General features: G+C 40.6%; 1 protein-coding gene across 1 annotated transcript in view; it reads right to left on the bottom strand.

Annotated features, from left to right (window-relative positions):
- The window catches only part of PRIM2 (DNA primase subunit 2), a 271,941-nt gene that overhangs the window by 81,040 nt on the left and 163,987 nt on the right, over positions 1–26,914 (bottom strand). The window contains exons 8-9 of the mRNA XM_065401622.1: positions 14,978–15,045; positions 987–1,059 (exon numbers count right to left, since the gene is read on the bottom strand). Coding sequence (XP_065257694.1) covers positions 987–1,059; positions 14,978–15,045 — 141 coding nt within the window. The remainder of the gene's footprint in view (positions 1–986; positions 1,060–14,977; positions 15,046–26,914) is intronic.

Raw genomic sequence — 26,914 nt, 5'->3', positions numbered from 1 at the left:
GTAGTCCAAAAAGTAAAAGCAGCATACCGGTAACATCATATTTTGTATGTGAATCTGGTATCTTCATAGAACAATGTGTAGATAAGTGTTCTACAGATAAATTAATGACAGAAAAAGTTTCCTTTGGAATTGCTGCTATGGTGGAATTTAGGGTTTCCATCCTGAACCGTGGCTTCTGGAGGAATCTGTTCAAGGACCTCTGATAGAGCTTTCCTTTGTCTTTGAAATTCTAGGGCACTGAGAAGAGAATGGAGTAGAAGCCTAAGTCTTCTTGTTCTGTGGGAGATCAATTACCCAATCTGAAAAAGGTGATATATTGCAGTCTTCATACTCAGGTGTTTCAAACCGGTTGGATGAAAAGGGGGGATGTCAATAATCTTGGTTTTGGAGGTGCATTTAATTCTAATGCTGAAACTCTCTACCTAAGATTCATTCTTCTGATGTAGCATTTAGGCAAAATTCCAAATTTCCTGCCACTTGCCCCCACTTGTTCCTGATACCCTCTGCCAATTATTGAGGTTTTACAATAAACTTTCATAGATCCATATTTTAAAAAATATTTTATTTGTTATTTGGGGGGAAAAAACCCAAAACAGGAAAACTGACCAATTATGCAGACAAAAGAGACTATAAAATGAATAAGAAAAACAACGGGAGGTAAAATTAAAAAATTAACACCAACTCACAAATAGTCCCACTCTAATTTCTCACAGGTTGCACTTCAGGTTAACTTTGCTGCATTTTAGCTTTTATGTGACACAATTTTGTTGAACTGGTCCTCAAAATACAGTTTGAGAACTACTACTAAAGAAACAAAGCAGACAGTTTAGTCACAGCTTTTACGGATAGGGAGAATAAAGAATTTTTTAAGAAAGGCCAGTCATACCCTACGAGGTGGTGGGATGAACTGTTAATTGTTTTTAAAAATACATGTGAAAGGCAACAATGAGCTTATAGCAACCAAATGATGAGCACAAAGTACTTACAGCATCAATGTGTTCTAATGAAATTTTCCCAATATTTTTTTGTATGCTGTAATCTGGGCCAACATAGGAATGGCTGAAAGAAAAAAGGAAATAAGTTGTTTAGTCTAGTTAGTTAAAAAAATAAATGTTCATAAATGCAGGAATAGATGACCTTGCTACTTTTGTAGCAAATTAAATTTAGGAACTGAGAACTTTACATGCAAACCACAGACAAGAAAAAAATCATTCTGATAGTTATCTACATGTTGTTTTGTAAACCAAATTAAAAATAACACTAAAATCAAGACAATACAGAATTTTTTTTGTTGTTCCTTTATTTTTTGGGGGGGAAGTCTTCAATCTTTAGATATTGGTGCTGAGTTTGAAAGTGTTGAGACACCCTGGTGAACACATCCTAAAAAAAAAGGGAACAGTCACTAAAAACTAATTAAAAGTATTGAAAATAATACCAAGAGTACCAAAGTTGTGGTAAACTAAATGTAAGCATCTGGAGCAGTATTCTGAAACACTTGAGTAATCTCAAATGCATGCTCCTTTGGGGAGGGTGTGTGGGGTTATCAGCCTAGTCTGATTGCAGGGCAGAAGAGAAGAGCAATGATGATGAAATTCAACTTTTTTCTCTACTTATGTGGTAGGGTCTCCAGCACAGTTGGCAACAGGGATAGCTCACACATACAGAGCAACAGGCTCAGCCAGTAGCTCACTGTCCCAACTGCTTTTCTGTGGATGCTGTCAAATTCTAAAAAACCCCAAACAGTTAAAAACACTAAGTTACATGACAGAACTAGAAAAATATTTTTAAAAATCCAGGCTTCACTAGGAATGTAAGGATTTTTGGCACTCCATTGGATACTGAAAGACAAATCTTTTGGGGGCTATTGAGAGAATGATTGTAGGCAGTTTTGAATTTAACAGAGAAAGATGAGAACATTTGTACTGAGAGATGTTACAGAAAACGCACTAGGAACCAATCTATTAAAACCATGATTGTGTATTTAGAAGAACTGAGAGTTAAGGTGAGGATTCTACATGCATTCAGTAATTTTTGATCTTTGAAAACAAGATTTTTTCAGCTGTGAGACAGAGGTTATAAAAAGTAAGAAAAGAAGTAGAATTTGTGTAAAGTTTTGTTGAACTTAATTTGCAAGCATCGGATTTAAACTCAATGAAGCTGCAAATATTGCATAAGAATAAAACATTTTGTGGAATGCTGATTCAGAGAGACAACTTCTGACAAAAATTAGTGCTGTAAATATCATCAAGCACTCAGTGATTAACTCCAAAGAGAATGGATATGGCTAAGAGAGAATGTTGGATGTTACTGTTTATTCTCGAGTACTTGCAATATTTTATTTTGTATAAAACATGCAATTGAGAGATTGCACTACAGTACTCGTAGTAGGTGAATTGAAAAATACTATTTCTTTTGTTTTTTACAGTGCAAATATTTGTAATCAAAAATAAATACAGTACACTTTGCATTCCGTGTTGTAATTAAAATCAATATATTTGAAAATGTAGAAAACATCCAAAAATATTTAAATAAATGGTATTCTATTATTGTTTAATTGTGCGATTAATCGCAATTAACTTTTTTAATCATGTGATTAATCGTGATTAATTTTTTTAATCGCTTGACAGCCCTAGTTTGAACGCATTTGCCTTGAGGTTTACATTTCTTTATTTCCATTGGGTATTTGCTGTGTAAATTGGGACTAGTCTGTAAGGCAGTGTTATGGGAAAACTTTAGCCCAGCAAGGAAGCAATTAATTATGCACTCCTCTCAGCTTGTTTTGCTCAAATACTGAGTTGATTTAATTTAATTGGATTTATAGCAGGACCACCTTACTTTTTTGCTAATACATTTTTCATCTTTTTACACACTGTATTAAATATACAGATATTAGATTTGATCTGCACATTGCACTCAAAATCTTTGATTGCAACTCAATCAGTTGTTGTTTTTTTCCTAATTTTTTGAAAGTACTGGGTGCCTGCAGCAATAATCCAAGTCACACAGTTGTGTTCCAATTTCTGTAGGTTATTTAAAAAAGAAAAATGAATCATATAATGTTTGTTTCTCTGTATTTTCCTGATATGTTGCTTTGCAACTCTTAAAGTAATATAAGTAGGAGTAACTATTGTTGCATAGTGTAGCTTAAATCACTTTTAAGTGGTGGTTAGCCCAAACAGTATCATTGCTATTATAATGGCTACAGTGAATGTGATCCAGCTCTCAGTTAAATTAATTTTTTTAATGTTTTGTTGTATACATCCATTGGTGAGACAGACCACCCCAGAAGCAGAAGAGGATACATTTTTTGCTTAACTCTGTGGCGAACAAGTCTATCTGAGCTGTCCTGCATTGACTGAATACGTAGTGTAATATGCTGGGGTCTATTTCCCACTCATGTCCTTGGAAGAAGTTCCAAAGCTTGACAGGCTCAGTGCAGAGAGAGCAGGATCTGGCTCCTCCCTGACAATTGACGTATGCATGCACAATATATTGTCCACCATGACCTTTGCCATATGAGGACCTTTGGGCAGCCTATCTCCAACAATTTTCCATAGCGTCGAGCACCATAGAGAAGGGCAACCTGCATCACCTGCTCCACCCAGGAGACCTGACCCTCAAGAGGAATCCTTCGAGGAGCAGGAAGCTAGAGCCGATGAAGAAGTCTCACTCACGGCCAACATCTTGTCTTTGTCTTCGGATGAAGCTGTCCTGCCTCCGCCTCCATTTTTGGCAGATGAAGTTAAGCACTTCCAGGATCTAGTCAAGAGAACTGCAGTCTCCTTGTGGATCCCTCTCAAGGAGGCTAAAGAGCCTAATCATATGCTTGATATCCTCCATTCACCCTCATCTGCCTGCATAGCTTTGCCTGTCAACAAAGTCCTTCTGAACCCAGCGAAGATCATCTGGCACACTCCAGCTACCCATGCGGAACCCCACTGAAGTTAAAGAGACTCCATGCAAATCTACCTATAGGATTTGTTATTAGTCGTAGTAGTATACCTTAGTTCTTACAAATCCAGATTTGGATCAGGACCCCATTGTGCTAGGTGCCGTACAACAGATGGATACTGACAAAATAATAGAAAAGTACAAGCAATCAGTGAGACAGCACTCATCAGCATGATAGGCTGTGGCCTTAGCACATTAGTAGCCTAACTATTGTAGGCATCATGGAAAACAAGAGTTTTGAGGAGGAATTTGAAGGAGGGTAATGAGTTCATTTTGCAGATGTTTACAGGCAACTCCTCCCACTTGTGAAGGGCTACATGGGAGAAAGCAAGAAGGTGCTTGTTTGAAAATTTAACAAGTGGGTGATGGAGGCTGGCTCATGGGCTGATCAGCAGTGAGAATTGACATTTCAAAAGCGAATGAGAAATGTTAGGTAGGATGGAGACAGGCCATGAAAGGCCAGCAAACATAAGCTACTTGTCTTCACTTTTAAGCAGCAGAAAAAGGGGAGCCAGTGGAGAAATGTAAAGAGAAGGGTGGTCAAAGAAGCTGGCTAGGAAAACCATCTTTGCAGTAGCATATTGAATGGATATGAGCAAGACAAGTTTGCATTTGTCAAGGCCAGAGAAAAGGATGATGCAGTGATTGAGATGTGTGATGATCAGGGTCTGGATGAGAGTTTTAGCTGTGCATATAGATACCAAAGGCCATATCTTGGAGATATTATGCAGAAAGAATCTGCACAGTTTAGACGGAGCCTGGATGTGCGGACCTAGTGAGAGGTCCTGAGTGGACTATGATGCCATGGTTACAGGCCTGAGTGACAGGCAGAATGGTGAGGCTGTCCAGTGAATGAGAAAGGATGTGGCAGGGAGAATTGGAAGGGTTTAAGAGCACCGTTTTACCTATGTGAACCTATGAAGAGATCCTGATTGGATGGAGTAGAGGGAAAGGAATTCATGAGGAAAGATGTAAGGAAGTATTTTTTTTTCCCCAGAGGAAAGATGTGCTGTTACAAACTTTTGAAAAAAAGCGTTCTTTATCCATGTCTGCACATGTTCAGATTAAGTGTACAGTCACATATTGGTTTGTTGGGACTGCCCAACACAATTCAATACCGACTTTGTTTTTGTTTGTTTTGCTTTTATTAGCCCCATCGTACAAAGTATTTACAATAGAAGAACTTCAAGAAACCATGTGTTCACACTGAACACAGAAAGCTAAATGTAAAGTTAAGTTAATTTGGGAGTCAAAAATTTGACTTCTATTTAACATGTACATGTTTAGTCACATGCAAAGCTTCAGGTTCTGTAAGGTCATATTAGAATGATAGCATAGTATGTAAAGATGACTTCCTCTTCAATCCTGTTGGCTCAGCAATTTTTCTCATTAAAACTGTAGCTTAGAATGTTAGCCATTTAAAGATTTATTGTAGCCAATTGTGAGCGTTGCAAATGTTTAGTGCATAAACCTCTAAGAGACAGTTCTACATCATACAAAATAAAATACATTTTAGCTAAAATGATTTCTTCGTATTTCATTACTGTACAATCAGCATTAAAAAGCACCAGTAAAGTAGAATAGGGAAGAAACAGCATCTCAGCTGTAGATAAAGTAAGTATTTAGTACACAATGGTCTCATTACAAAATGAATTCCATGCACATTAAAAAACAGGGCCATGCATTAAAATAAGGAATTGTTTAAAAAATAACTCTATAGATGTAAACTTCAGCAAAAATAATTTGTGCTGAAAGTGAAGGCTGGCTAATTTAAAATTCACAAGCAGATATGAACAGTTGCCATCGAACACACAATGCATTAGCAACCAATCAATGCTGTGTAACTTTCAATTGTACATTCTTTTCAGATAATTTCTAAGCTTATGCTCCCCTGATAAAGCTCTATTTGTCTGACATATGCCAAAAATAAAATATTGCTGTAAGTAACTTCATACGATAAAGGAAGAGGGAAGCCTACAACTAAAATACCTTTCATTTTTGTGAGCAAGATGAAATAAAAATGAATCACGATTCATAGAAATAAATGATGGAAAAGACCTATTAGACCCATCTGTCTATTCCCTGCCAAAGCCTGATTCTCAAGTTCTAAAGTCCAGTTTTATACTATAACTTGTTTTGCCTTTTTAGGGACTAGAAAATATGTGATATTTTGTGGTTTCACTGGCTGTGACAATGTTTCTTTACAGTTTTACTTATACACTTCTATATCATATTGGGAATGTTCTTAGCTCTGGCATGGTCCCTCATTCATTGGGATAAGTTTATTTTTAAACTGCATATGCAAAGCCAACAATTTAATGTGCAAACATATAGAGAAAACCAAAAAATTAGCTGGTTTGCCCATTTGCATAACAAATGAAGGATCTCTAAAGTGTTCAGTAGCTAGTTTCGGCAACTAATTTTAAAAAGCTGACCCTTTGGTTTTTGAAGTCTTTCCCTTTTACACATTACCAAAAGAAAACCTGGAGGCCGATAATGGCTCTGAATATTATGGCACAAAACACTTATTTTTATAAGAACATAAGAATGGCCATACTGAATCAGACCAAAGGTCCATCTAGCCCAGTATCCTGTCTTCCGACAGTGGCCAATGCCAGGTGTTTTAGAGGGAATGAACAGAACAGGTAATCAATCATCAAGTGATCCATCCCCTGTCACCTATTCCCAGCTTCTGGCAAACAGAGGCTAGGGATACCATTCCTGTGCATAAAAATTGTGGAAAAAATTGTCAGCAGTGAAAACAGAGAAATTTTCCAATAATTCCTCACACAGAGGATGGAATTTTCAAAAGCACTAAGTGCGTAACTAAATTCCCACTAAAGTCAATGGTAGTTTTACCATTGAGTTCAGTGGGAATAAAGTTATACTAATGATGAGCATTTTTGATGATCCTACAAAGATGTTTTAATGAAAAAAAAGAGAAAAAATAACACCACACCAGAACAATTACTCACTTGTATCTGTAACAGTTGTTCATCAAGATATGAACCACATGCATACTTCATTCAGGCATATGTGCACGCAGCATGCCAGAGCCAGAGTGCTTTCTGTAGCAGTACCAATAGGGGCAGCGCTCATACCCTCTGCTTTCTCATGGCTCCTTCCATGGCTATGAGGGCAGTGGCTCCCAACCCCCCTCAGTTCTTTCGCACCAGAATTTGTGGCTCAAGATTCCAGTGCAGAGAGTACAAAGGATGGGTTGTGGAATACTCATGTGAGCGACATCTCAAAGAACAACAGTTACAATGGAGAAAAGTTTTTCTTCTTTGTGTGGTTACACATCTGTATACCACTCAGGTGACTCACAAGCAATTAGGCTCAGAGTCCACCTAATGAGAGACTGAAGAATCACTTTTTCAAAAACTGAATCAGATCTTGAAACAGATGTGATGGCTTAATATTGAGTTAAATGACAGAGGACAAAGTAGCAGCCCTACAAATGTCAATATGGGAATGTCCCTCAAAAATGCCACTGAGGTAGTTTGAGCCCTTGTTGAATGGGCTGAAAGTCTCTGTGGAGGAGAGGTGTTTGCTACCTTGTTCACCATTGTGATGCTGGAAGTAATCCATCTGGAAACTGTTTGCACAGAAATTGTCAGCATTCAAGACAGAGAGCTGAGAAGATAACCTGAAGGGCCCAGTCCTAGCCAGACAGAAGGCCAAAGTTCACCTTACATCCAAAGTACAAAGCCAATTGTCGTTTCTATTTGAGTGTGACTTCAGAGAATAAAAGTCAGGCCCGAAGAGCAGGCCGTCGATCTTGTCTCCTTCAACTTTTCCAGCAACTCATCCATCTTTTTCTTGCTTTAAGGGAACTGTGTTTTGGCTTCTGGGTAACAAGTAAGGTATTGCAGAAACAGTTTTGAGGCTAGCTTGGTGGATCTAAGTACTGGAATGACCACAAGATTTGGGAATTGTCTGCCCCATTCTTTGCAGTTTGCCCTAATTAAGTAACCTCAGTGTGGCTCCCTGGGACCCTGATCACACATCTCCTCAGCTGAACGGCAAGAGCCAGTGGTCTGGCAGAAGAGTCTGAGGCGTCAAACAAAGCCCTGGGAGCGTGCTTTGCCACATTTTGACCCTCCAATAGAATCACATTTTCCTTTTGTCATCTGCCAGATTCTGCACAAACATTCCCATCTTTTCCATAAGTGGAATTGATGCCGGGCCATAACAGCTTGATAATTTGTCACTGTGATGGGGTTCACTCACCACTGTGGCGCCTCCTATTGGTTGTTTTGGAAATTAGCTCTGTATGGTAGTGCGCCTTCTTCAGGTGGTGCCTCACTGCCGTCACTTTCATTCCAGGACCTGTGCCACTCCCAGGACTGTGGCGTCCTCTTCAGTGACACTGCCCTCCGGCAGTGCCACACTCTGTGTTTCCCCCCTTCTGGGGGACCTGCAATCTCTATCCAGCCACTTCCCTCAGTGGCAACTGCAGTCCATTATCCCAGGGCCGCTTCCCATGCAGCTCCAGCACCCTCTTCTTCACTTACCTCAGGGTCTTAGCCTGCAGGCCCTAGCAGCCAGCCAGGAGCTCTCTCTAGCTTCCCCAGTGTTTGCAGCACTGCTCTGTCCAGGGTGCTGGCAGTTCTCTGAGCCCTCCCGAGACACAGTCCTTCCTCACTGAGGTCCCAGCAGTTAACTGACCTCCTCTGTCCTGCAGCTCCCTTTTTATATAGTCCTGCTTGGCCCTGATTGGCTGCTCCCTTCAGCACTTCTCTGATTGGCTGCCTCCCTAGGGCTGCTTTTAATCCCTTTTCTGCCAGTGAGGGGCAGCCACCCCACCACAATCACCTTAATTCCAAGAGAGAAAGAAGAGAACATCTTTCTCCCTAGGGAAGCAGTCTTCTTCCCTTCTCCATCAGCTGGAGTAGAATGTGCTTGTCCAGATCTCAACCTGCTACTGGCAGTAGCCATCATCATCATCATCATCATCAAATTAAATACAGGGTGTGTGTGAAAATATGAAAAACCTTCCAAGGATATCTGATATAATTTGTCTGCCTTCTTGGAAATAGGTTGGCAAGAGGTAGAAGTGGATCAAACAGTCTTAGCAGGGTGCAGCTAAGCAAGAATTAATAACAACATCCTACTCTTCAAGATAGCCCCACAAATGCTGAACATCAGATGAGAGGATTCCTCCATGGCTACTGAAGGTAAATAAGTTCAACATGGACGCCATGCAATCCACCAGGTTGTGGAACTGCAGAGTGTCCTCACAAGGGGAAGAAGAAGCAGCCACTCCAACATGCTCACTTGATAGATCTGGATCATAATCTGTATCAGTTTTCAAAAAGAGGAGCTATCTTCCTTTTCAGACAGAGTATCAGGTGCCACTGTTTGAGATGCAGATGGATCCGGTGGAACCAAATCCAAGGACTTGATCATTGCCAGATCCTTTACAGATGAAACATCACCTCTCCATTCATAAGGAGGACAACTGAAAATTTCCTGTAGTGGTGACACTCAGGAAAGCCATGGAGCCCAGAACTGCCAATCTCCCCAGCATCTGGGATCTGAGAACATTGCAGGAGGAGGAGAAAAAGGAGGCAAGAACTGGGAGCAAAAAGGTTTCTTTATTCTTTTTCTTTTCTCCTCTAATCACAGATGTGGCCTCAAATCTGGGATGAAGCATGCCTGAGACAGCATGGGACCCAGACGGTGGAGAGAAAAATAAATGGACAGAAAGCTCTTTGCGGAGACCCTGCACGAGTCTTAGGAAGAGGCGGTATAGATGAATCAGGAGAAAAACTAAATCTCCTCCGCTCTTCTCCTTTTTTCAGGTGAAGCCAACACAGATCTCTGAAACTGGTGAAACCTGTGTCTTCCTCCAGGCTCTCTGTATCTCAGTCAGAGCAGAGGAATGCTTAGAAGCCAAATGATGTACATCAGCCACCAAAGTAAAAGCCCTCTTTGGATCCAAAGATGGACCTGGAACCAAAGCAGAGATTGAAGCCAGAGCCAAAAACCTGGATGGCACAGGATCCGATGAAATACTCAAGTCCTTGAAGCTGAAACTGTAACAGGGCTAAGTTTCAGAGACACATAGACCCTGTCAGAATCAGACTGATCTCACAAACCTGATGTATAGGATCTCACATTGCTCTTCCTTGCCTTCTTTTCCAGAACCAACACAGCTAGAGCAGACAATGAGGTTCTTGGTTCCATAGCAAGCAGTAACTTTTTCAATCAACAGTGTCTTTGAAGCCCTGAATCCTGAGTAGCAGAATCCGGGAATCGGACCAAACAAAGGTTCTGATATCCTTGGACCTTTAAGCTGCTTTGACTTGCTGGAGGAAGTCACTGGACCCAAGACTGGTCTCTTAGACTTTGGATCCAACAAGTGCCTGGAACCCAAAAGTTTAGCCTCAAGTGCCACCTTAAGGAGAAGCAGCTGCAATCTGCTCTGCCTCTCCTTGCAAGCTCTAGGCTTGAAAGTCCAGCAGATGGAACACTCAGACAGAATGTGGCCCTCTTCCATGCACTTCAGGCACCTAATATGGTCTTCCAATGCCAGGAGGACAGCTGGGCATGAAGCATGTCTTTTGAATCCCGGCTTCTTTTTTGTCTTCAGTTCAGCCATAACCCGAAATCGAGCTACTAACTAACTTGACTATATCATTAAACTATAAACTATTCTAAACTACCAAGACAACGAGAATGGAGAAAAACCCAGATCCAAATAGCCTGGAGCAGTTCACTTCCATCTGACACAATGGTTGGAAAGAACTGAGGCAGTAGAGGGCACAGCACCCCTTATATAGGATCACACTTAGAATGTTTGGTGATGCGGGCGTGGGGGTGCAAGTGCTCTAACAAACACTGCTTGGAGAAAGTGTACCATTAGACACACAGAGTCTGAACTTTCTGAAGAAACACTGACTCATGAAGAGGATCCCTGAAAAGGATCAGGGAAGGTGGGTGGGAGAAGAGGATGGACAGGAATTGGATATAGTATCCCAGTCACATAGTGCTTGGGAGCTACTTGTCTGTTGTTACGGATTCCCAGTCTTTGAAGAAGTGGAACAATCTGTCCCCAGAAGGATGAGAGATAGCAGAAAGATTGCTGATGACTGCATTGATATGCTCAAGGGAAATGTCAAATATATTGCTTTCCCACAACTGAGGGCAGGCTCGTTGATTTGAGTTGGAGCTAAAGGACCACCTTCTCTGTGACTTATGCCTCCTTCTCTAAAAGTCATTCTGCCCCAAAGGGTTTTCAGGCTGCTGAGAGTATTGTTGTCGCACGGTCTTGTACTGCTCTCTCTCAGGGGCAGGGGTAAAGGCCTTCAACAAACAGAGCGTAGCATGGGAGTTTTTAAATGAGTGCAAAGTTTCATCAGTTTTGTCAGAGAAGAAAAATTGATAATCAAAAGGGAGGTCCTCTATGGTTCATTGGATGTTAGAAGCTATGCTGGAGTTTTGTAATCACAAGGTTTTCCTCATTGTTATTGCAGGGGTCATTATCCTGGAAGAAGCATCTGTGACATTGAGTGCTGACTGGAGCGATGTGTGGCCACAAGATGGCGTTCTGCAAGAAAAGCTGTAAACTCCTCCCTTACCCCCTACAAGAAACCTACTCCCTTTCTTCAGGCAGCTTGTCAGTAAACTTGGACATTGCACCCCAGTTTACAAAGTTATATTTGGATAACAGCACCCACCAGTTAGCTATGCACATGCTGCATTTTTCTCCTCAATAAGTCAAGCACTTGAACTCTCTCTTTGGGATTTGATCTGATGCTCCTTTGATGTGATTTCTCACTGGCAGCAGTGACCATGAAGAAGTTGGGGGCAAAGGGGAATAAAAGCACTCAAAGCCTTGATCAGGACATTATATTGTCGGTCTGTGTACTTGGCTATCAGCACTAAGGAGGCTGGCATGTGCCACAAGGTCTTTGCCAGTTCCAAAACAGCCTCATATATAGGGAGAGCTAGCCTCCCAGGGACTGTCACCTGAAGAACGTCCAAAAAGCTTGACAATGTTCTCTTGTACAAGCTTAGCTTGACTGCCTAATGCTGCTGACACCCTCCTCAGAAGGTCTCGATAAAATTTAAAATCCTCCAGAACTGGAGACGAGGAATCTGAGGCCATGGAATTAACTGGTGAGGGCAACGACAAAATAACAGGGGCCTGTGTGTTCTCTTGTAGTAGAATGCACTCCTTTGGCAATGGTTCATCCTGCAGAACTGGTTTCTCGGGGTAACCAGTATCTCCACGGGCCTCCAAGATATGAGAACAGCCTGGTGACCTTCTGCTCAAGTGTGCCATTGATCAAGACCTGGAAGAGTGGGAGATACACCAAGAGTTACAAAAAGGCCACTAAGGAAACATGCAGGGAATAGGCAACCAGTAGGAACCAGGCCAGGATGTTCTATCTCTGATATATGAAAGGTCCTGTTCTTGGTACCAATGCTTTCCTTCAGGAGCTGGTCAAAGACTCGCTAGACCGACTGCACCTAGGAAAGGATGGTGAAGAGGAGGGAGAATCTGAACTCAATTGCCAGGCAGCATCTGAATGGTTAGTTGGGAATAGGGATGCTAGCCCTGAAGTGGTCACTTGGCATTCTGATTTATCTGTGGCCCATTGAGAAGAGGTCAATATTGGTGCTGATGCCAATATAGTAGCTGGTACTGCAAATGCACCTCGAGATGTGGAGGGACTTGGTACCAAGAAATACATTGTTATTGGTGCAAAAATGTAAGTCACAGTCAGTACCCAGCCTAAAGATTGCGGCAATACTGAAGCCACAGATAGTCTTCAGTACTGAAGATTGAATCAAAGTCACATCTTTGCAGTGTTTCTTAGCTGGACTCGACAATGGCGCTGTTGAGAGTGTCTCTACCAGATCCATAGATTTGGATGAGCCAAGAACAGGAGGAGGTGCCTCTAGTACAAAGGACTCCAGCACCACAGGGGAGACAAGGGTGCAGAGACAAAGCAAATCCTTTGCTGTCTCATAAGCTTGTGGGGTCATTGGTGGTAATAATGCCGGTGCCAGAACCATGTTCCTTGGTATTGGACTCAATGTCCATCCCAGAGACAGTACCATAATCAATGGTAAGGTACCAATATGTTCCTGCGACAATATTGGGGAGACATGGTCAACTGCCAGTTCCACCTTGAGTGACTGAGGAGTTCCAGTGATTTTCTGTGTCCTTCTTCAAAGAAGAAGAGTCCTTTTTCAAACTGAACTAGCTCCAGTCTTTTTTATGGGTCCCCTTTCAGGTCATTTCTTTCTCCAAGGAGGAGAGTCCAAGTCCAGGGTCTGTCAGAAATCACTGAATCCTCTGTAGCAGCCCAAGAGATAGGGAGAGCAGTTGAGGTGGGAGGGGCTGAGGTGGATGTCATCACCTGCTCCATGAGGGATTGCTTACGGTGCAGATCTCTGAAAATCTTCATCCTTTTCCTTGAAAGGACAGCAGATACCTCTCTTTAACAGGTCCTTCACTAAGACACAAAAGGCAATGCAGAGTAGGTACCTCACACGGTAAGCAGTGCTTAAAGCCAGGTGAGCGCATGCCACCTGAGTTTCGCACTGAAAACTAATTAAAGCAGTAAGGTAAACTAGCTATTGTGTACTAAGCATTACCTAACTATTAACAGGAAAAGGAGGCAGAGAAGTAACTCATTGACTGCACAGTCTAAAACAACCATGAGGTAAATCATCTGAGGAACTCTGACTCGGGCCATTGATGGTGCAAAGGAAGTGAGGAGGGTAGGGATGGTACCACCCTTATGTAGACTCACAAGGGGCCATGAGCAGACTTAAGGCATGTGCATCACCCAGACAGGTACTGTTACAAAAAGCTCTGTGGCTTCAGCGCACTTGGCGCTCACACACCTGACTGGAATACACGTAAACAGCCACTCAAAGAAGAACTATAAATATTACACATATCAATTTACAGCATACCACCAATGTCCTACTCACACAATAGAGACATTTTAATAGATGTGTTTTCTAATTCTCTTCTCCCAAATATGATTTAACCCTTATATACAAACATATGCACAATTATTAACTTCTTTTTCAAATACAATTTGCATTGAAACGCAACAAGATATGAAATTGCTTCTGATTGTCGTGATGTTAATAAAAGCCAAAAGTTCATTTTACAGATATCCACATAAATAAAAGGTACATGGCAGTAATATATTCATTTTTAAAGTCATCATAAAATGTCACACTTCTGTCTATGAAGTGTCATGCTTTCCTGTGGCACTATATATTAATGGGGGGGGGGGAGAGAAGAAACCATACACATCACCGGCTATGTGAATCCCCTTCTTCTGGCTATTCCCTCCAAGAGACAAATTACCCCTTCCAAACAAGACAGAAAAGTAGCTGAGTCACCTAAAAAAGGCAAGGACTGATTCTGTGGCTAAAATGAAAAACATAAGAAGAAAAGCTAGGAGTGAAAAGGTAGGAGCTCAGTTAGGAACACTATCTCCTGTTCTCCTTATACAGGAAGCAGGATGATTTGACTACTTGTTACTGGATGAGTCCAAAGGGCCATACTACTTGTTCACAGTTTAGAGCTGCCTCCATAATCCATTCACCAATGGACTCATTCACCAGTGATGGATTACAAGATGTGTTCTTCCTGGATAATACAAATCAGAAAATAAGTTAATGCTCTGGGTGCCATAATTTTGAATTTGCTGACTTTTGTACATGAAGAATCTGAATAATAATTTTACATTTAATCATATAAAAGAATCTACAAGAGAAAAAGTGTTTTTGGTAACAGCTATGGAACTTTTTTCTGTAGCTGTTCTTGTAAAGGCAACGTCACATACTTTGCTCAAAATAAATGTTTACATTTCCTTTGTGAAATTGTACATTTTCCTATCAATATGGTATTGAAATGAAAAGAAATTATTTTATTTCAGTTTTTCCACTTTCACCCATCAATACAGATCTGAAGAAGTTTGAATATTACAAATATAATTCTCTTAACTTTATGGATGAATACATTTATGTTTCTTATTCATGTTACCTGAGGTGATTAAGCAAAGGCTGCAGTCTCTCATCAGATTGTACAGCAGGCAGTGATCGTGCTGTCAGCTAGAAGAAAACAAGATTTCAGTTAACAAAATCTCATAATTAGAGAATGTGATAATGTAGCAGCAATGATATAAGAAATTGTTTCAATTATATATTTTTCCTTAGGGTAGCATGGGACAAGATACACTTTCTCCATATATCTGATAACATATGACAAAATACAGTATTTCTAAAACTGTAGTAAACTGAAATATTTATCCATAAATTAATGGAGTTACATATTTAAAAATGCATTTGATTTTAATTTTATTTTAATTAAATAGCAAGCCTAGTATCTGAGAGTTTTATGTTTACTTTTAACAAAGCATATTTAAATTAGAGGGCAGTAATGTTCAACATAGATGCCCTGTGGAATATAAATAACAACAAAACAAAATATAAATAAAAATAGACTTGTAGCCAATCTCAGATTTATATAAATATTGTGTGGTTCTTCACAAATGTATATGAAGATTGATACTAGCATGCCTCTGTTTAAATCATGGCATGTTATTTTGTCCTGTAAACTTTCCATCTTATCTGTTTAACATAACTATTTAAGGATGCATAATTATTTAAGGATCTAACTCCTTTTAGGAGGATTATCAGTTGACCTCTGCAAATTCTACAAGTACCTGTCTCATTGGAAGACTGGAAAAATGTACATTAGTAAACTAATATGATGTGGTTTGAGCATTGGCCTGCTAAACCCAGAGTTGTGAGTTCAATCCTTGAGGGGGCCATTTAGGGATCTGGGGCAAAAATCTGTCTGGGGATTGGTCCTGCTTTGAGCAGGGGGTTGGACTAGATGACCTCCTGAGGTCCCTTCCAACCTTGATATTCTATGATTCTATTTCCATTTTAATATATACAGTGCGGATTGGAAGCATTCTAGCAGTTTTCATAGACTTACAGAGTCCACCCAGGATATCTACTGTAACCCAAAGACTCACATCCGAGGAGTCTAACTGCTTCCAAATACAGTCTGCATTTGGATGGCGCAGTGGAAGAGTGTATGTAGTAGAGTCCTGGAGCTAGCACACAAAAAGGATGCTCTCTAACTTTGTATCTGCTGAAACAGGAAAGCAGGGAGGGAAGAAGTCTAATATTATTGTCCTTGAATCATGCTGCTTATAACACCTGACAGACAAGGCAGAAAAACTTTAAATGCAAGAATTGATACAAAGAAAATAGGGGTTATCTGGTGGCAGAATAATTTATTATGTTTTTCCTTTAAATGTAAATCAAATTCTATTCTTATAGTCAAACTTTATGGGCTGTGATTGTTAGCTGTGACACAGAATCAAAACAAATTAAAGATTTCTACATATTTCACTTTATGAAATGTATAATATTAAGTTAATTTTAAAAATATTTAAAATCTGTACACACACAACAATTCTACAACTCACAAAAACAAAAGCAATTTGGCATGACTTTCTATAATGCTGGCAACAGGGGTCAATAACAACGTTTGACCATTTCAGCAATAGCAGCACGATAAACAATACAACATCATCATCATCACTGAAATATTTATCAGATAAAAGGACATTTTATCAGTGTTTATCACTGAAAATGCAACTCTAAATCTAAACAGACTGATTATAACTTCAGTAGTATAACTTTCACCTTCATTAGTGATTTAGAGAAAACCTAATAATTTCTTGTTGACAATATTCCATAAAACTGGTAAAAATTTATTTGCAAACTGTATTCTTACTTTATGTACAGAAAAATAAATCACCATGCCCTATTAATCTTAAATAACCCTACATACACATTTAAAGCACTGTATTTATTTGCCACTATTTCAGAAAAATCCTGTGGATCTTGTATTTTACTAGGCTAAATTCAGATTTAAACGGTGGTTTATTATACTATGCATTAATTTACAAATTTCTTCAGGCAGAAAATCCAAACATTTTGTCTTCATAGCATCAAACAGTAAAGTGTTTTACAAAGCAGTCATTTTATACTAGTGCCATCCCTTTAATTTACATAAACTAATACTTCTGATAATTATAATATTTTTATTTTAGAAAGGAGAAATTATATTCATGAAGAGAACTGAACCTTTTAGAATGTTAATAAAATGAATTATTAAATAAACTAACTGATTTTGATTTTGTAACACCTACTTCTCTTTTTATTTAATATTTAATAGATACAAAAAATAAAATTATAATCAAAAACAATTTTATAGAAAATGCTAGAGAAGTTTGGAACTGTTTATTTTAAATGACTCATACATCTTCATATGAAAGCAACTTCCAGTAAATCTATATAATACGTTTGCTCATATTCTCAAAAATTGTGTTCCATTTGTTCAGAAATACTTCAGTAACAGGTATAGTGGTTTAGTGAAGCCAAATTACATAATGCAAAGCAGCAAAATTAGAAAGATGCACCAATGTGTTGATATAATGCAAAATTGTATTAAATATTATGTATTCATACAAACATGTATGAACACAAATACACTTGAGCTCCTAACATGAACAAATTAGTTGAACTTGCCCTTCTGGTTTTATGAAATTCCTTAAGCAGAGTGCACTCTTCTCCAGCTTTGTACTCCAACATCATCTTGGTTAACATATGACATACAACAGACATGCTAAATGTTTGTATGACATTTTTCAGGTAAGAAATTTCTCTCTGTTGCACAGCTTCACTCCTCATTTATCGTTAATGGGAAGTAGCAAGCAAGCAATTACAGACAGAGGGGAAAGGTTTCGCAGAGTGTTGATTTTTATTGTAGTAGAATAGGCAGGAAAGGAAGTTCCTTCAATATAAAGCAAGGATTTATGGGGGAACCAACCCATTATACCTTCCTAACAATGCCAGTGTAGAGGAATGAAAACTTACTTTTTCATCAATTATCCTGAGGGACTTCTGTGAACAGTTTCCCAGATGTCTAGAACGCCATCTGGTGCAGTATTTTAACACCTTCCCTGCAGCAACATTGACACTCTAAGACCTTGGCATTTTGGATAGGAAGAGATGAACAGGGTACAATTGGCATGGTACTCCATCTGCTTTAAATATATCTTTAGAGCACTAGGAATGTCCATTTATATTAAAACCTTCCATAGAAATGCTAAGGGATAAAACAAAATTATGGGGAAAATATTTCCCAGGAATTATGGAAAAAGGAACTTTCTGGAGCTATAAGAGTAGCTTTTTCCTCACAAAAGCAGCAGTGTCATTCTTGTATAGATAGGGGAACTGCTTCCAAAACCTGCCTTTCAGAGATAATGGAGACTAGAAATACCTGCCAAAGGCTTGTCCTCTCTGTCATCCTGATTAAACTTGCATCTGATGATATGCAAATAGAGAGTTCTATGTACCCACCTACTGAATGCTCATAAGGCTGATACCCTTTGCAAATCTTTACCATTACAGTAAAATTATGGCCAGAGCCATGCCAATTTTGATCCATGGGTGAGCAATTCTCTGCATTAGGTTCAAACACTCTTCATGGTTTTGAACAAGTGATGGGTATGAACCCTTTCCAGCAGTTGTCCAGTATTAATGGGTACGTTTCTCTAGACAGGGCAATGACTGGCATGTTGTCTAGATGTGTAAATTGTGGAGCCCTGCATTGCTGTTACTACCTGCCATTTCTTAAGACTCTCGGTATGGAGGGTGGATCTTTTTGTCTTTATCATGCTGAGGATTTTGTTGCTTTGGGGAAAGTTTTACCTAGGTTTCTTTGGAAGCTTCTGCTTCTGATTCTTCCCTCTGTTAATATTATAGTTCCTTTGAAATAACCTGGGTTGGCATGGTGGCTTTAACAGTAAGGATTAAGGCCTCTCAGCAATCCCAGCTACTAACTTCTCTAATATTTCCCCAAATAACTCTAATATTTCACCAAAAATTTTGTCAATCTGGATGCACAAGATATCTCTTTCAGATGAATAATTGCTATTCATGGGTGTTACATGGACTCTCTGTAGGTACAAAGTTAAATGCTGCTGCTCTTGTTACAGATCACATCAAGGGTTTGATCAGGACAGAAATATCTCACTTTAAACAAGGATCTTACCTCCAAGACAAGACACTTGGTAGCTACTAAGTAGGCTTTCCTTACATAAAACCTTTGTTCTGAATGGCTATAGCAAAGGCTTTAAAATTGCTGTGCAGTATCATCCCTGTGTGACTATATTTCACTATGAAGGTGGAGCTACTGCTTCAGCAACCTTAAGCTCCCAAAACGTATGAAAACTCTTTGTTTTGATAGACAATTTAAATTTAATATTTGGTTTTAATAAAAAATCCTCATTTGGATCTTCTGATGTTCTCACAGGAGGTGACCATAGGAAACTGTCTATCCAATAGTGCCTGAAGGAAAGCTATTTTATTAATATTAATCAATTCCTTGTGAACCACTGACATCCTCTCTTGGAAAAGTCCTCCAGCTTTTAAAGGTTTTTTGGGGGGGAGGTTTATGTGTGGCACTTTCCAAGGCAGTTTGAAGGGGAGAGGTAACATGCTGGCCTGGGGACCACTTAACCGAGGAATACTGAGACAAATACTTCAGTTGTGGAAACAGCTTGCTAAGTGACCCTGGGAGCCTAATAGATGACTGTCTGCTCCCCCAGGCTGGCTAGTGCGCAAGTACTGCAGGAACAACCTAGTACCACTCAAGGCTTTTCTACAGTAAATCTAGAGTCATTTTGAAAACATTCCTTAGGCTGAAAGCTAGATGGGCATAATTCCAATTCCACTGCTATCTGAGGTAGGGCTTCCCAGGAGTGACAGGCTTCTCTGCATGCCCAGAAATGATAAAGTGCTGGGAAAGGAGCAGTGAACTCAATACAGAGCGCTGTCAGAGCCTCTGTACAGGAGAAAATCTCCAGCAAACATTCCTGTGGCTGGAGCGGGGGGGAAAGTAGGGAGCGGGGGCAAAGCAGAAGGGGCTTAAACCAAACTTGTTCATTAACATTAATTGCTGTGTTGCGAAGAGGATGCCTTTTTAGGACCTGAAAGTCTCAGGGGTTTGCAAGAGTTACCCTTAAGTATCAGAACGGAATGCTAAAATGTATTATACTCTTCAGCCACTAGGTGGCACTATGTGTAAAATACCTTATTTAAGCTAACCTCAGCCATTCCTAACAGTACATTAAAGGATCTTCTGGTGAACACATCTGGTGTATATCTTGCTCAGAAGAAAGCTCTGTAGACAGTCTATGTTTGATACAGGAGCATGGCATGGTGTCAGAAGTAAACTAGTGCAAGAACAGAAACGGAAGGAACAAAGCAACAAAGTTTGCAGGATCTCATCAACAAGGCACTCTTCCATGCCCCACAGAACATCAGCTTTGACCAACCTTCACAATGGACAGACTGAAAGCTGTATTTTGCAAGATTTTGAATTGCAAACAAGCTCCACAAAGAAACTTGAGATGTACAGGTACCATCTTTTTTATGCTATGAGGAAGCAAGTGGAACATATCTTTAAATCCTTTGACTTTACTGAAGACAGTCACAAAGACGATTATGAAAAGATACCGGTTATGTTTGATGCATACTTTATAGCTCAGAGAAATGTGTTTAATGAAAGAGCATGTTTCCACCACAGAATTTATAAGAGCTCTTCATGAAATGGCTGAAAACAGTGATTTTGGGATTGTAAAACATAAACAAAACAAAAACAAAACAAAAAAACAGACAGAATTTGGTTGTTGGGTTAACAGATAAAAATCTTTCCCAGCAGCTACAATTGATACTCCTGGTGGAATTCTGTGCCAAAATATTAAAAATTCTGCAACAAAAAATTAAAAATTCTGCACTCAATATTTTCAAAATCTGCAAAATTCTGCATATTTTATTTGTCAAAATAACACAATATAATCATACCAGTTTCAATTATTTTTGGTCATTTATTTCAAAATACCTGTCAGCAAGTATGTCTGTAACAATACAGACAACAAAAAAGATTCAGGAAATGTTTTTTGACAAATAGATTCCTTACTAGGCATATTAATACAGAATTCTAAGTAATAATTAATTTAAACTACAATACAGAACCGTATTTTCCAGACCCATCAGAAGAAGTGCAAAGGCTTGGGGGAGTCAGGGGTAACGGAGGAGAGGGAGATGGAAGTAAATTGCTGGGAAGGCTCCTGCGTGTGAACTTGGAGGGTTGTTGGGTATGGGTGGGAAAAGTATGGAACAGGGTTTTTTTGGGACGGGGGGCAGGGAGGGATTGTTAGGGAGCTTCCCCCATGCAGACCCTGGCTGACCCCTAGCCTCTCCTATTCAGTAAGGCAAATCTGTCCCTGTCCCCATGAGTCTCTGCGCCCTCACCCAGCCACTCCCCTGTCCCTACGTCCCTGTACCCACTCCCCCCCCCCCGTGTGTCTGTGCTCAGGGGTGCTGGAACAATTTTTATAGTGGGGGTGCTGAGAGCCATAGAATCAAACTTTAAAGCCTATATATAATGGAAACCACAAGCCAGGGGGTGCAACAGCATCCTCAGCACGCCTAGTTCCCAGCACCTATGTCTGTGGCCTCACCCAGCCACTCCCCTGTCCCTATGTAACTCTGCACCTCCTCCCCCTGTCCTCATGAGTCTCTGCACCTCCCTCCCCCGGAGGCCCTGTGCCTCCACTCCCATTCAGCCCCTGCCCCAATCTGCCCTTCCCCACTAGCCCTTATGATCCCCTGTCTGACCTCCGCCCCCCCCAGCACCCCATGCTGTCTGTCTCCCCATAACCCCCGTCTCCTGCCCTGGCCACAGGCACTGTGAAGAAAGCTCTGCAGGCTCTCTCTTCCTTAGCTGGCTGTGAGCTGTAGCTTTGTTCTATCAGCACAGTGCCCTCTGGTGGGCAGAAGGCGGAACTGCAGACGCTATTTTCTGCTGGGAGCTGCTGCTGTTCTTGTGCCACAGTGCCCTCTGGTGGGCAAAAGGCAGAACCACAGCAACATTTTGACAGAAGGTTTTTTCTGTGCAACAATTTAGTAATCTGCAGGGCTCATTATGCACACGCATAGTAGCACAGAATTCCTCCAGGAGTAAACTGAAGACAGACTTAACCCTAGACACAGATATTCAAGTAGGAAAGCAGTCTGAGCGGGCAAAACCAAGAAAAACTTGCTAAACTTGAGAAACAAGAAGCTAGCTTAGAAGCAGTAAAGAGATTCAGCATGACTATTAAAAGTCATCATCATCATAAGATCCCTGAGGCTAACAGAGAAAAATTCCAGGCTACATGCACAAATTATGGAAAAAGTCGTATCTCAAGGGATGATTCATATTCACCCAGAAGTGCACAGTATTATAAATGCACAAAATACGGACATTTTGCAGCTGTTTGCCACAGTCAGGGAGCTGACATATTACAGACTATCAAGAACCACTGTTTCTGGGATTTATCACTTGTGATGGCTCAGAACCTGCCTAGAGTGTGAAAATGAATGTTCATGGCAAGATTATTGACTTTAAAATTGACTCGGGAGCTAATGTTAGTCATCTCAGAAGGAATTCACATTCACCTTCAACCCCTCCCAAAGCTGAAGTCACCTGACACAGCTCTGACTAGCCCCGGAAGTTACACATTCGGAGTGTATATGATCAAAGGACCACAGACTAACATCCTTCTCAGCTGCAGCATGACAGCCATGATGGGCACAGCGAAAAAAGTGGAAGATCTCAATGGACTATTTGGTGATATTGTACTTTTGAAAGGAGACCCAGTACAAATAATTTTATGAGACAATGCTGAAGCATATGGTATACATACACCTCACAGGATTCCTATCCCATTATTTCATAAAGTGGAAACTGAGTTAAAGAGAATGGAACAGATTGGCATAATTGAGAAAATCTGTTAGCAAACAGTATGGTGTGCCCCAGTGGTACCAATTATAAAGAAAAATGGGAAAATCTGAACCTGTGTGGATCTTAAAAGACTTAATGAAGCAGTTGTGAAAGAAAAATATATCCTCCCAACACTGGATGACTTTCTCCCCAAAGTGACTGCATTATTTTCCAAATTGGATGCCTCAAGTGGATTCTGGCAAATTCCTCTGGCAAAAGAAAGTGCTAAACTGACTATATTTATCACACCTTTTGGGAGATTTTTCTTCCAAAGATTACCTTGTTGGATTATCAGTACAGCTGAAATTTTCCAAAGACAGATGGCAGAACTGTTCACAAACAAAAAAGGAGTTGTAGTTTAATATATGGCTCTTTGATAGAAAAAAACACAACAAAACCCTTAATGAAGTCCTAAGCCTAATCAGTCAGTGTGAACTGAAGCTAAACAAGGAAAAGTGTGTTTTCTGCCTATCCCAAACTGAGTTTTTGGAACAGACAAACAAATATGCCCTGAGAAAATAAAAGCAATTTGAGAATTGAATGCACCAGTGAATGTATCAGAACAGAGATGCATATTGGAGATAGTAAGTTACCTTGGTTGATATCTACAAGACCTTTCTACAGTGACAAAACCACTGAATGAACCATTGAAGTCCCACATATCTTGGCTATGGGGATGAAATCAAGAGCAAATTCTACAGACGGTGTATGAAAAACAAAATGACAACTCTTCAAGATAGTAGACAGCTAGTCACTGCAACTAATGGACAGCCAGATGACCAAGCTGTTATACATTCAGATCTTGTAATTAGAAAACTAGTTCAATTCACAGACACTTAACAGACGGATAGGTACTGAACTTCAAAGACAGCATGATAGTGTAAATATTGTAAATGCAGGAATGTGGAACTTAAAGGGGGAGATGTAATGGAATGCTAAACTGCATTATACGGTTAAGCCACTAGGTGACACTGTGTCTAAAATACCTTATTTAAGCTAACCTCAGCCATACCTGGCAATACATTAAATGATTTTATGATTAACTCATCTGATTGTATCTTGCTCAGAATTAATCTCTATAGTCAGTCTGTATGTGATACAGGAGCACAACTGCTGATTTATAGTGGGGAGAAGGGGAATGGTGTAGGAGCCATGTTTGTTGTGCAGTGAGCTGAGGAGACACTCCAGTATCTGAAGGAAAAGAGACACTTTGGACCTTTTCAGAGGTTCTCTCCCCTCTGGCCCACATCTGTTGTGGAACTCACTGTACAAGCTGGCTGGATAGTGTTCTCCTGAACTTTAGAGACTCTCCCTAAAATGCTCAGAAGCTCCTGATCAAGCTTTTTTTTGCATTGGAACCACGGCTCTTCAGGGCAGGATGGGGACTTGACATGTTGGTCTGACTCTGAGCTCTGTGGTCACAGCACTATGAGGGTTGCCTGGCTGTGAATAGACAGGGTATCATTTGCCTTCTCTAAAGCCTATAAACGCCATCTCCTATAGGGAATACTGCTTAGATTTAGCCTTATGTTTGCAGGACAACTTTTCCATGCCTGATAGAGGCAGAGGAGTCCCGGAGAGGAGGCTCTACAGTGGTGGATCCAGGAGGTTGAAACCACCACTGGTGACAGATACCAAATCTAAGAGAAGAGAAGGAAGGAAGGAAGGAAGAAAGATAGTAAGTCACTACCATGCAAAAGTGAATAAAACCTAGAATTATAAAACAAAATGGTCAATGGGAGCTGCGGAGCCAGCACGCGGAATGGGGGCAGCGCACAGTGCCGCCTAACCATGCCTCCACCTAGAAGCAGTAGGGACATGTCGCTGCTTGCGGGGAGCCGGCCAAGGTGAGCACCGCCGGATTCGGCACCCTGAAACCCCTCCCGCGCCCCAACCCCCTGCCATGAGCCCCTTCCTGCACCCAAACTCCCTCCCAGAGCCCACACCCTGCACCCCCTCCCGCACTCCAAACCCCTCGTGGTCATTCCTCCACATAGCAGCAGCAGGGACATGTCACCAATTACAGGGAGCCACGGAGGGAGCCTGCCGGCCCCGCACCAACTGGACTATAAACCAGACTTTCAATGAAGATCAGAAATGCCAGTTTATACAGCTTTCCGGTTGGTAAAGTGCCGGATAACCCAGCTTTTATTGAATGCAAATTAATTAAAGCATTTTAAAAAGGAGTAAGTAAATGTCAAAAAGACAAGTAAATGTCAATTGGAATAATAGGTACATACCAATTAACAAGTGACAAGGGAATGCTTCTCACTTCCTTTTCAAGCAACTTTGGAGGTGTTGAACTGTAAAATATTTTATAAGACACTCTTGATTGCCCCCTCAAGCACAATTATATTGAACAAACTTACAACGTTTGTCAGATTTTACTGGTTTTAGAAACATTTGATTATATATAAATTAGGAATGCCACTGGACCCAGTACAAGTTGTCAAAAGAAACAAATTTTTAAGTTTGTCCTCTTGTGGTCAGAGAAATTACTATATATAATGGCATTCTTCTTACTCTTGCACCTGTTTGTATTCCATATAAATACACTTATTTTACTGACTAAATTAAGTTATTTAAAATTACTTATTTCTGTTACCACTGCAAAGCCAATATATCAATAGGTGAATGGACAGGAACCCATCTTGCTCACACATTCACAGAAGCGTTAGCTTCATTTTGACTGCAGGACCTTAGAATCTTTATTGCTGGTGCTGCTTTAATAACCAGAAATAACAGTGTGACATTCGGTTCCAGGATGGGTTTGCAGGGCTGGCAATCAGGAAGGAGACACACCAATTCTCACTTGAAAATAGAGCAAATTTCACTTGAAAGTCACTGAGACACAAAAATGAAACTCAATGTTACTAACTTTCTCAATTTTATCAGAAGTCTCATTACATTTGATGTTTTATTTAAAGCACTGGCTCCTGGAATTCTGTGATTAGATGAGAATCTCAGCTAATAGGTTGATAGCATCAAAGGACAGATCTTGGCTATACTCTGCACCTCTCTAGGGAAAACTGAATATTGTAACCACTAATCTCTCTTCATAACAATGGCCGTAAGTCATCCATCATGGCTTGGAGAGAAGCTTTGGCCATCAATCTACCCTTATCCACTAAGGCCTGGAAGCTAGACCTATCCTCCTTATGGAGCTAGTCCTTGAATTCCAAAAACTTCTTATAATTAGTAAAATCATGTTTGGCTTAGAAGGCCTGACAATTTGAGATCCTGAACTGGATGGATACCATCTTTCACTGGCTCCACAATGCTTCGTTGATGGGGAAGGCCACTAGACTGGGACCGAGCTGCAGAATGTCTAATAAGCTGTGCTGAGGCTGCTGGACTTCCTTAAGATGCATCTGTAGCTCTGAAGCCACTCTGTGCATGAGCTCTTGATACTGTTTAAAGTTGTCTGGTGGAAACAGAGAAGATGGAGTAACCACTTCATCTGGTGAAGATAACAAAATTGCTCCCGAAACCAGTGGAGCCAGCTCCTCTTCCCATTCCAAATATTCCTACAGGGTGGGCTGTGGGCAAATAAGACTCCTGCACTGATCCTGGTTATCTAGAGTAGGGCTTCCATGGTCCCCAATATTGTCAGTTGGATGGATCATCTGGCAGAGGACCATCCCACATCACAGGGTATCAATTGTCTTTTGGCCAATCATACCTGGGCGGTAGCTGGAACCCCAATATTCTGGGGCTCCTGTCTTATGCCACTTCCGACAAATGCTTCAGAGACTTCCACAGGACCTCAGACTCATCCAAAGAGAAAGCCAGATCCCTTATCTCCAGTGGAACTGCCGGTGCCGATGGCTAGTCCTCAAGGCTGGCAGGTAGGATGGGAAAACAACTCTGTCTCATCGGAATAATATCTTCCTCCGGTGTATCAATGTACTGGAACAGACGGTTCCATAGGAGAAGTGAATGTGGCAAGGGAAGCGAAAAGCTGTCCTCTGGGGAGACGTAGGTCTCTCATCAACCTGAGGTATGAGGAGAGTCCATTGGCATAGCCAGGGCTTCCTTGTTCACCATGGTAGTCAGCTCCTTCCA

Source organism: Emys orbicularis, chromosome 3 (assembly GCF_028017835.1).
Source record: "Emys orbicularis isolate rEmyOrb1 chromosome 3, rEmyOrb1.hap1, whole genome shotgun sequence".
NCBI lineage: Eukaryota > Metazoa > Chordata > Testudines > Emydidae > Emys > Emys orbicularis.
Note: the sequence above shows the minus strand (reverse complement) of the source record. Positions and strands in the feature narration are given on the sequence as shown.